Genomic DNA, 11117 nt, shown 5'->3' on the forward strand with positions numbered 1-11117 from the left:
TCACACCTCCAACAAGCTCGATGATTCCCATATTTCCATAGATAGCAGAATATATGAAAATTCATCTGAAAATGGTAACAATGAATTAATTGTTCAAAAATCTCAATGGGCACTTGATGGGGTTTCTAGTGTGAGGTTATGTTCAAGTTTCACTGAGGTTCAACATTCAAAAGAAAATGTTCAAATAGCTCAATGGCTTCAATACGTGTGGCATGTTGAGCCACAAAGCTTTATTGCCTAAAGAATCTAACCACCTGAATCTAGTTAATAGAAAACCTCAGAGGATTCAAGTGATCTTTATAGTGTTCTTCCACTATAACCATCCATTGTAACATGTGACAAACAACTAGAAGCAAACATTGGATAACAATCAACAAATACTCACCTACTAGGAATTCTTCTATAGGTAAGGAAATCACATGAGTAACAACAAAAATTCATTTGTTTCAAATGTTAGGATTTTATTTTGTTTTTATTACTATTTTATGTTTTATCTAATATTTTGGAAAGGTCGAGGAGGGGGGGGGGGGGGGGGGGGGGGGGAGGGGGATGCCCTGCTGGACAAACCAAAATAATCGCCACCCTCCAAGACTCAATTGAAAGCCAAATCTGCATCTTGACATGATATCCAAGGCACAATACCATTTCCACAACCTAATTGTTCAAAAACTCTACTAAAAGAAATTATCATGCCACTAGAACAACGGTTTCACAGATCTCACCTTCTCAGCATAATGAAGGCACTCTAGAGAAGTCTTTTGGCTCTGAGCATCCATTTGGCTGACTGGATTCCTACGTGCACCAAACTGATTTGACATCACTGTATTGCTTTATTAAACTTACCCTGAAAATAAGATTTCAAAATCAAAATTCATAAAAGTTAACACATAGAGAAAGGTGAATAGCTGAAATATTCATAAATGTTGTTCTTTAAAACATAATAGTTTAGTCGTGTGGTGATCTGAGACACAATTACAATGAGATTAATGGTGAATCTGAGAGCATAAAAGTTAGAAAGAAATCAATAAAAGAAAGTTTAGAAGATGAGCATATAATATGTTATTAAAATATAATACATAGATCAATGAACTAAAGTATAGTCACATAATCCTACCTAAAACCAGAAATCATTTTTAGCCCAAACTATTGTACAGGACATGGATCTATATATAATCATACCTTCATTGATTAATTGGTAAAGAGAAACTACATCACCGACAACATAGAATGCTCTGCCACTGCCCTTCAGATTGTGTGAATGATAACAAATCGTACTAATAAAAAAACTATCTACCGATTAACTATATACAAAAGGAAACCCAGCTTCCAATAATTCAACATTGGTACCTTCATCATAACGAAACCAATGTCAGGATTTTCTTCCCAGGATTCATATAGCTTCTTCAACCGAGCACCCTAAATCATTTCCCTGAATAATTAATTCCCAATATGAGAAAATAAAAAAGAAACATAAGAAATGAAAATAGAAAGAAGAGATAAAAGTATGCAAAATATACTTGCCATAACAGTAGTGAGAGCATTTAGAGCAAAGGGCCTATTGAGAATTGTAGTTCTCGAAGTAGCTTTACCTTCGACTAATACTTGAAATAAGGAAAATACAATCAAGAGACATAGAGGGGGGGAGTCAAGTTGACGTTTGACTAATACCTGAAATGAGGAAAATACGATCAAGAGACATAGAGGGGGGGGAGTCAACTTGACACAGGAGATGAACTTCAGCCGCATTACTCAATTTATCTCCTGACGTCGTTAGCAAAGCACTAGACTTCAAGTCATCTAGATGACTAAGATGAATCTGAACATCATCTCCACGTTTTAAGTTATGGAATCTAGTTTCCGCCCCTTTTTGCCAATCATCCAGATGAAGTAAATGCCGGGGTTTGAACCCTCAACGTTTTTTTCCCTCTCTCTCCCACACTCCCTCTCTTGGTCTCTACTCATTTTTTATTTTTTCGCCCTCTCTCCAGCACCCCTTCTCTCATCTCTCTGCGGCCCCCGAGCTCTCCGCTCCCTCGCTTCTCTCCACTATCTCTCTCCGGTCTCCATCTTTTCGGCCTCTGTCTCTCTGTGGCCTCCCTACAGAACCAGGGAGAGATGATGAAAAAGAGGATTTGTATTGAGCCCCTATACAGGGATTCGCAATTGCTTCACACGGGTATTGAGGGACGAAGGCCTTGTTGCTTTGTGGAGAGGAAACCAGGCGAATGTTATACGTTATTTTCCTACATAGTTAGTGTTTAATTTTTGTAACTCTCGTTTGTATGCATTTCCTTGTATGTCGTTCTGTTTACTTGTTCTCGAGCAATGATTATTTTTACTAAGAATGAATTGAGCGTCAAACATATAATTCCTTTTGCAATCCTGTATTTCTCACATGAACGAGCCAACACTTGTGCAAGTCATTGGGCAACATCTCTACCGTTTGCAAAGTTGCAAGTATCCTCTTAATTCCTCAATTCAAATAATCTTGCTGTATAGTATGAAGTTGCAATCCTTCCTGCTGTTGATGTCTTTACTAAGTTAAAGTAGCACAAAACTCAATGTCAACTTCAGTAAGTTGCCTTGCAAGTCAGGCTGGCCCCATTTTGAGAAAATTGCAACAGATATATAACATAATGGAGTTCTCACTTTTATGTATACTTCCATATTGAGGGACGTGTCTCAGAATAACGAAAGAAAAAACTAGAATTGGATCCATTAAAAAACAATCAGGAGTAGGAAATAAATGAGAAAACAATGAAGAGTAGGATAAAAATGAGAAAACAGATGAGTCATTTAAGATGGTTTCTGAATGACCAAAGGAGGATTAATAGTTCTATAGTGAGGAGATTACTATCATTTTGATTGAGAGCTTACAGGAATAGAGGAATGCTGGGAATGATTTGGGTGGAAGAGGTGAGGAAAGACTTGGGAGAAGGGTAGCTTGATGATGTAGTAGAATGGAGAATGAGGTATTGTCTGGCTGTTTCATACATACATGGTATATGATGATGATGGAAACATTGACTATCTGGCAACTTCTAACTAGATTCGAAATGGTAAAGTACCTATCTTTCACCTGTTAGACAAGATTGGAGAAATGTCATTTGATAATGGGACTGTCAAAACTGATATACTTGAGGAAACAATTATGATAGCAAATTCAGATTTGAATTTCTGACAAACTGTCAGTTCAAATTCTGGACATAGGTGTATGTATAATTTTGTATCTTTTCTGCTATTCTTTGAATTATATTAAAGTTGAGAGGGAATCAATCTTTCTCTGGTGGAGTGCTTGTTAAATGTCAAATGGGAGTTAAGATTATTTTATCTATTAAGTTGATTCCTCCTTTGTGGTGTTTCCAAAGGTGCCAAAATTTAAATTTAACGCAACACAACTAGATATGCCAACTAAACCTTCATACACTTCAATGTACTTGATTACTAATTTAAATTTCTTTAGGCATCATGAATGCCATTGGAATGCAAAATCGTGAACAAGTTTGTTCTGTTCTTTTGCAAATTGTTGTTGGTCCTGGGACTTGCCTTGAACTGATCTTATTAAAAGCTTGATTATGATAAATATTTATCTAAAAATTTCACCTTACTACTTGCCTGCATCACAATTAGACTGCTAAGGTTGTTTGTCCCCTCAAGCACCTCATTTGCTCTCATTTGTAGGCTTCATTAGCATTCGTCGATTTTAAAGTAAAAAATGTTTACAAGCAACTTGCTTTCGTTTCTATAGGAAAATTTCTTTGCCAGTTTTGCATTACGATGGAGTGTTACAACATTTTCTGGAATATGTTCATATCCATTCGATACCCTTCGGAGAAGAATGATGCTTACTTCTGGCCAACCATGCAAATATCAAATCGCGTATCATGCCCTCCAGGAAATTGTTTCCCGTGAAGGTTTGACTGCATTGTTTAGAGGAATTACTGTAAACATACTATCAGGGATGGTTGGTGCTGGAGTCTTGGTAAGATATGATCAGTTGCATCGCATTGCTTCCGGATATAGCTAGGGTTTTGATCAATCCCTCAGAGGTTTGAAATGACAAGAGTGAAGTTCCTTGTCTGCAAATCTGTTTCTAAATTGCTTCCTGCAAACTGAGGGTGGGCTATAAGGCATTGAGCCCTCTGTATACATAAGCCTTCACTGGCTCCTGTCAAATGTAAATATGGCTTTGTACTTTAATTGTTACATGAAGTAAAATTTGATGCATTTATTTTATGGTCACACTGGTTTGGAATTCGTCTTCCATGCTATTTCCTTTTTGTGTGTTATGAGTTGACTATCAAAGGAAACTTTTAACTAACAATTTGTTATTCTGAAAGTAGAGTTGGGCGAAGAAAGCTCCCAAATAAGCATGACTGGTGTCCCCTTTGGTTCCCTCAGGTTTTCTAGTTGCTTTTAGTTACTTGCTTTGGATAAGAGTCTCCAAGCTATTTGCATTGCGATATTAAAATTTGGAGTTAGAGGACTATATAGGGGATTTGGGGTTTCAATTACTGGAATCACCATTTATAGGGGACTATAAACAGTAATCATTAACTAATATAATATATAATTCAATTTATTAGTATATTAATATATTTAAATTATACATTAAATTAGTTATTCATGTATTTATAATGTTTGTTTTACCTAATTTAATGTTTAAGTATTATAGTTTAATTAAGTATACTATTACAAGTTACTAATTCTCTTATTTTCATATTTTTCCCATTTGGGGGCACTAACACTGGAAACTGTTTTCCAATGCACATGAACTCGTCCACACTAACACCTAGTTTAAAGAAGAAGTTCATGTAGATGAATGAAATGAAGATGAAGATGAACTTCAAATTTTTATGTTTGTTGACTAACCCTCTAGAGTCTTGCTTAAGGTCAATTAAGAACACTGAAAAGGTTGGCTTTTTAGTAGCTGTCTTGATTTTTTAGATCATCGTTTATGGTGCTATTTGAAATGGCCGAAAGATTTCTCAAATGAGGAAGAAAAGGAGGACAAGAAGATTGTCATGTCAGCAAACGTCTACAGTTTTGCATTACTTCTCACTTTTCTTTGTATCTCCTTGCTTAGGTTTTGGAGAATACACTCCTGCAGTGAACAAAACATTTGTTTCATAATTAAAGATATTATGATATTCTAGCTTAATGGTTTTCACAAGCACATATTGTCAAACAAGTGGTCAGTACTATAACAAATACATCTATCATTATGCAATCAACAAGGGTTGCTTATTTATTTGAGAAAAAATGAGTGTACAACATAACTTACATAAATAGCAGTGCCTAATAAAAAAATAAAAAAATAACAAAAAAATTGAGAGAATGTAAAAGGAAACCGGAAACAAAGTCTACTGTTTGAAAATCAAGATGAAAATCCAATGGAGGATGGTTTGTTTGCCAACTCTCAATGAAATTTACAACAAACGACGATGCTCCAGTAGGCGATTATAGGAAGAAATAAAAAGGAACCGAGCGAGGGAGGAGGGGGGAGAATACCTATAACCGAAGAAGGCACTCATGATCATCCTACTAGCTTTGGCCTCTCAGTCCTTGTAATTCCTGGAGATGGAGAGGTTTCGGCATTCGCCTTTCCTCCTTCGGTCCCGACATAGAGAGGTTTTGGCGGTCCCCTTTCCTCCTTCGGTCCCAAGTCTCGACTCCTCATCCTGGGTTTAAGTAAATAAGCTGGTTCACGAGCTCACGAATTGAACCGAGCTTCATCCGAGTTCGACTTGTTTACTTAAACGAGTTGGAAACCAAATCTCGAATTCAATTCAAGATCAAGTTTATTCGAACCAAACCGTACCGAACTTGAGCTACTAGCAAACTGAGTCGGTTCAATGCCACCCATATTGGTAACATATAATTAGAAAAAAAACTTTCTAAAAATACTAGGGGCTCGTTTGAGTTGCCAATCGATGTTGGAACCAAGTGATCCATATGAATTTGGAAGGGTTCATCCCTTGAATACCTTCTCCATGAGCAGGATGAGAGCGATGTTAGCAACGGAGGCATCAATTCTCAAGGCTGGCAGAAAATCACATACCCCAAGCGCCAGTGGAAGAATATCTAGTCTATTGTAGATCCTGATCATGACGGGATCTGGACTAATGGAGCTGTCGATAAGCCTAATGTTTTTCGGTCCTTGGAGCAATAAACCGAGGAGCGTTGTCACCAAGTCCTAGAAGCACCGAAGGCTGCTGAGAAGGCTGATATTGTTTCTAGACCCAAGCCTGCTCCCGCATTCAACGAGGACATCGATGCTGAAATTGCGCTTTCTAATGGTGCTAATGAAGCTGAGACAACGAAGACAGAAACGAAGAAGCCTAAGAAACCTAAGGTTACTGTCACTGTAGTTGCATCTAAGATTGACACGTTTGATCTCGCTGATTATCTTATGGAAGTTTCTAGCTCATATGAGGGGAATCAGAATATGCAATTGATGAGGTTTGCTACATCTCTAAAGTTGTTTACAAGACCTCGACTAATTGGATCAGCCAACGTTTTGTTGAAGCCCATGTGGAAGTGCGTCTGTCTTTGTGGGCTGACATGTGGACCGCATTAAATAAAAGTTCAAGGCGGTTTTTATCGGATGTAGTTTGATTTGGACCACACTAGACTAGACAAGACTTTACCTGGACCAGATTCGAACCGGACACAACTCAGACCAAGACTCAACCCGAACTAGATTCAAACCAAATTCGAGTTGGACCAGACCAGACCAGACAAGACTCGACCTGGACCAGACTAGACTCGACCTGGACCAGATTCAAACTAGACTCAAACCAAGACTTGACCTAGACCAGATTTGGACCAAACTCGACTCGGACCAAACTTAGACCAAGACTCGACCCAGACTAGATTCGGACCAGACTCGAGTTGGACCAATCTCAGACCAAACCAGACCAAAAAAGAATCGACTTGGACTAGACTCAACCCATACCAGATTCGAACTGGGCTCAAGTCGGACCAGACTCAGACTTATCCCAAGTTGTTGAGATGTATGTCTCTGACAAAGACAAGTTGGGGTATTTGAACGATGATCGCATTCGGTCTCCTCTCTTCGTGGTCAAGTTGACCATGAGAATGATTAAAGCTTTTGAGCAAAGCTTCAGCCCGACCCAGACCGTCGACAGTACTACTATGTATATTGATGGCAATGACACCTCCCAGGCGTATGATCTTTGGCGACATGTGACACTGGTGATTATCTTGAAAAATTCTACTACAATCTCAAAGGCCCCTGACATGAAATAGACTTCCGTCGACTGAACTCGATGGAGAGCTCAAGAAGAGCGAATATATGGCCTAGACCATATCCAACCATGGAGAAAAACCTTTAAAGCCAAAAAAATTCTATTTCGTTTGTTAAATCTGAAGACTAATTGACAAACAGACTTACAAAAGTAGTATACAGGAAGAACTTCTACAACTCACTTAGCAAATTGGGCATCCGAGATCTATACGCACCAACTTGAGGGGGACTATTGGCGTGAGATTCTCCAGAGGAGGACTTCTTCCAAATCCGTAAAAACAGAGCACCAACTTTGGAGATGATCCAAGCTACCATAATTAAATCTAACTATAATTTTAGTATATAAATAAGGATGTATGTAGATGAAATGTATTGAATAAAAAGAAAGATTTTAACGAAAGTCTATAGGAGACACTCTAAACTTCCCTCAAGGTCAGATTTTTTGAAACTTGAACCCGGTTCAAATTCTAACCCGATTTTTTTTGGAAAAAACCTAAAACCTAACCCTGCTTAAATCACCCTTCCCACGACCCCGTCCTCATAAATCCGACCTATCCCTGCCTTACTCCTGTAAACTTACTTAAACTAAACCCATCCTTGCCTCATCCCGGCAAACCTGATTGTTCCAGGTCCTTCCCTATTATGTTGGGTGGGTTTGGCCTTTGTCGTATTCTTGCCCACGTGAATCTCGAATGTAACCCAAGGAATTTGGTGGCCCACGTGAATTGATCATTGAGTGTAATGCAGACTTAAAAAATATGATTGATTTTCATCATCTTTTGGCTTCGTCTGTACAGAAGATCCAATAAAATCAGAAGCATCAAAGGAAGAAGGGAAGGAGCTTGTTTACTCGGACAAAAGAATGAAAGTCGGACTGGTTATTCTGCCAATGCCGGATAGGGGTCATCTCGCGTCAACCGTCGAGTTTGCAAAGCGCATTAATCAGCACAACCAATTTTCCATTACCATCCTCAACATGGCTCCTCCTTTTCCAAGCTTTTCCTCCCTTCCCGCCTCCTATTACGAATCCATCTCCTCCTCTGGCCTTGACATCCACTTTCATGACCTCCCCCAGGTGGAGCCGCCGGGTGATCCCTCTTCCGAGGCCTTCATCTCGCTCTACATTGCTAGCCACGCCACCCATGTCAGGAACTCGATTCTCAGGCTTCAGTCATCCGTCCGAGTGGCGGCTCTCGTGGTGGATCTCTTCGCTACTACTATGACGGAGGTAGGCAACGAACTGGGTATCCCTACTTACCTGTTCTTCACCTGCGGAGCCGCCTTGCTTGCGCTAATGCTTCATATCCCTAACCTGGATTTGGAGATAAAATCAGAGTTCGAAGACTTGAAGGAGGACGTTGAGGTCCCCGGGCTAGGTCGGGTACCGCCTCTCGTCATGCCTTCGCCGCTGATGAACAAGAAAGATGAAGGGTACTGGTGGTTTGTGGAACATAGCCGGAGGTTTAGGTATATGAAAGGCTTAATAGTTAACACCTACCTGGAGCTGGAGTCAGCGGCGCTCGAAGCCGTTGGCGAAGGCCGGTGCTTGCCCGACTATCCCACCCCGCCAGTCTTCTCGGTGGGTCCTGTCCTCGTGCTGGAAGAGAAAGACCATTCCCATCCCTGCATCGAATGGCTTGACACGCAGCCTCCGCAGTCCGTCGTCTTCCTATGCTTCGGGAGCATGGGCGACCTGCCAGAGCCACAGGTGAAGGAGATAGCTCTAGGAATCGAACGATCGGGGCACCGGTTCCTTTGTTGTATCAGGGTACGTCGCTCCGACGAGCCTGCCCCCTCGTCCGCGTCCGACTTGGACGACGTCCTGCCGGATGGGTTCGTAGAGCGAACAAAGGGGAATGGCTTGGTGTGGCCGCGGTGGGCGCCTCAGACAGCCATTCTGTCGCACGGGGCAGTTGGTGGATTCGTCTCCCACTGCGGGTGGAACTCTTGCCTGGAGAGCCTCTGGTTCGGGGTACCGATGCTGGCCTGGCCGCTGGACGCCGAGCAGAGGCTGAACGGGTTCGAGTTGGTGAATAAAGTAGGGACGGCTTTGGAGCTGCAGTTGGATTACAAGGATGGAGGGATAGTTGATGCGACCGAGGTTGAGCGAGGCGTAAGGCTTATGATGGAGGATCCTGACAAGGGGAAAAGAGCAAGAGAGAAGGCCATGGAGATGAGAGCTGCGAGCCGCGCAGCGGTTGAGGAAGGTGGGTCGTCGTTTGATGAATTGAGGCGCCTGACTGAACAGCTTCTCTCGCCCATGGAGGACTATGAAGTTCTATATCCCGATTGACGCATGCCCTGCAACAGATGCCTTGGAAGCAAATTCACAACCAGTTAAGGGAGTTTAATGCGGTAACGATCCATTGTCTGAGAATGCATCTGAACAAAGGAATCCCACTTTTAGAAAGCTGTAAGGATTCTGCGAGACCCAGAATCTGAATAAACTGTGAATGCAGAAGGAACGGGAAACTCATATTTGGAAGCATTCCCGTGGAAGTAATTTGAAAAATTACACTGAGAATGTTTTATATTTCTCTTCAGAGGCAGAACCATTCAATAACGATGGACAGTGATGCTCTACCTCGCCGTTGTTCTTATCCTTCTCTTGGTTAGTTTTGTTAGTGCGGTATGAGTCCACAACGGAAGACAATGCAAACTTTGTCTACTCAGAAATGCCATTCCCTTAGGAAGACAATGCAAGGGGAGACAAAAACAAAGAGAAAACAAGAACATATAGAGCACCGATAGATAACATTAGAACGATTGCTAATTAAATTAGTAAAATATAATTGACATTATTTTCTTGTCTATGGTATGAAAATTAATAAATTACATAGGGAGGGCTGAGAAGAGGGGAGCCCTTGCCCTTACCCTTTCCCTTGATTACACAGAACTCATTATGAGAAGAACATTAAGGAGAAGGGAAGACTCCCCCACTCTACTACTCTATCATGATTGACCGCCACCCTTCCACATATACATGGCTAGAAGGGGTCAATAATGCCTTTCTCTTGGGTATCAAGCAACTCCCCCATTTATTTTTTGGGCAACCCACTTTTCTCCAATGACAAAGAGTCAAATGCATCATTTATGAGATGCTACTAAGAGAAAGTAAGACCCAACTTCACATGGTATTAGAACAGGTGTCCAACGTGAGCCTCCTCACAAATCGTCTATGTATAAGACCCATAGAGGAGGGCCTATACATAAGGGAGTGTTAAAGAATAATCTCACATAGTTTAGTGAGTATAAAGGTTTTGGGTTTATTAATTGGGAAAAAGACTTTTTAACTTGGCTAGTCATTTTGAGATGGACCTTGGATCCAACTTCATACCAATAGCCTATGTAGCCAAATATATGCACACACTTTTTAATTGTTTGATTGCTAGTCAAAATCACTTTTTTTTTTATAATGTCCCATTATACAAAATAATAACAAGCTTTGCCAAAAGTTAGAAATGAAATTATATAATATTAAAGAAAATATAAAAAATATTTTAAGGAATATGTTAGGTGACAAAGTACCCTAAATGTTTAGAGTGAGGAAGATATACCAAAGGTTAATAAAGCTCTGTCTTTAATATCTAAAACTTGAAATCGCTTATAGGCAAGCTACGATTGATTTCCTTCCAAGATGACATGCTGTAAAGTTATCGATAGTAATTACCTGCAAAAAAAAGTATGTGAAGCAATTTAAAAAATAGTTCACTTCCTCTCAAGCAATGTTTCTTGACTCGGAGTTGGGGCCCCACTTAGACATATGAAAATCCAAGTCAGATTGACTGAGTTGAATCGGGACTTGTTGATATGGTGATTGGTCTCAAGGTGAATTAGAAGGGATTTG

At 40.4% G+C, this 11117-nt stretch overlaps 1 protein-coding gene across 1 annotated transcript; it reads left to right on the forward strand.

Moving 5' to 3' along the window:
• The first annotated feature begins 8072 nt into the window (after positions 1-8072).
• Positions 8073-9758, forward strand: LOC137951856 (malvidin galactosylase UGT88C3-like). The gene has a single exon (XM_068798809.1). It carries the CDS (start codon positions 8133-8135, stop codon positions 9561-9563), a length of 1431 nt encoding a protein of 476 aa, XP_068654910.1. The 5' UTR covers positions 8073-8132; the 3' UTR covers positions 9564-9758.
• Positions 9759-11117: the final 1359 nt, after the last annotated feature.

This window comes from Aristolochia californica, unplaced genomic scaffold (genome assembly GCF_029961685.1).
Source record: "Aristolochia californica isolate CCGP_79_NKW_82.1479 unplaced genomic scaffold, dmAriCali1.0.hap1 SCAF_15, whole genome shotgun sequence".
Taxonomy (NCBI): Eukaryota; Viridiplantae; Streptophyta; class Magnoliopsida; order Piperales; family Aristolochiaceae; genus Aristolochia; species Aristolochia californica.

Bases quoted from the DNA above. Each gene is read 5' to 3' on its own strand.
- LOC137951856 (XM_068798809.1), top strand. From the start codon at position 8,133: ATGAAAGTCGGACTGGTTATTCTGCCAATGCCGGATAGGGGTCATCTC.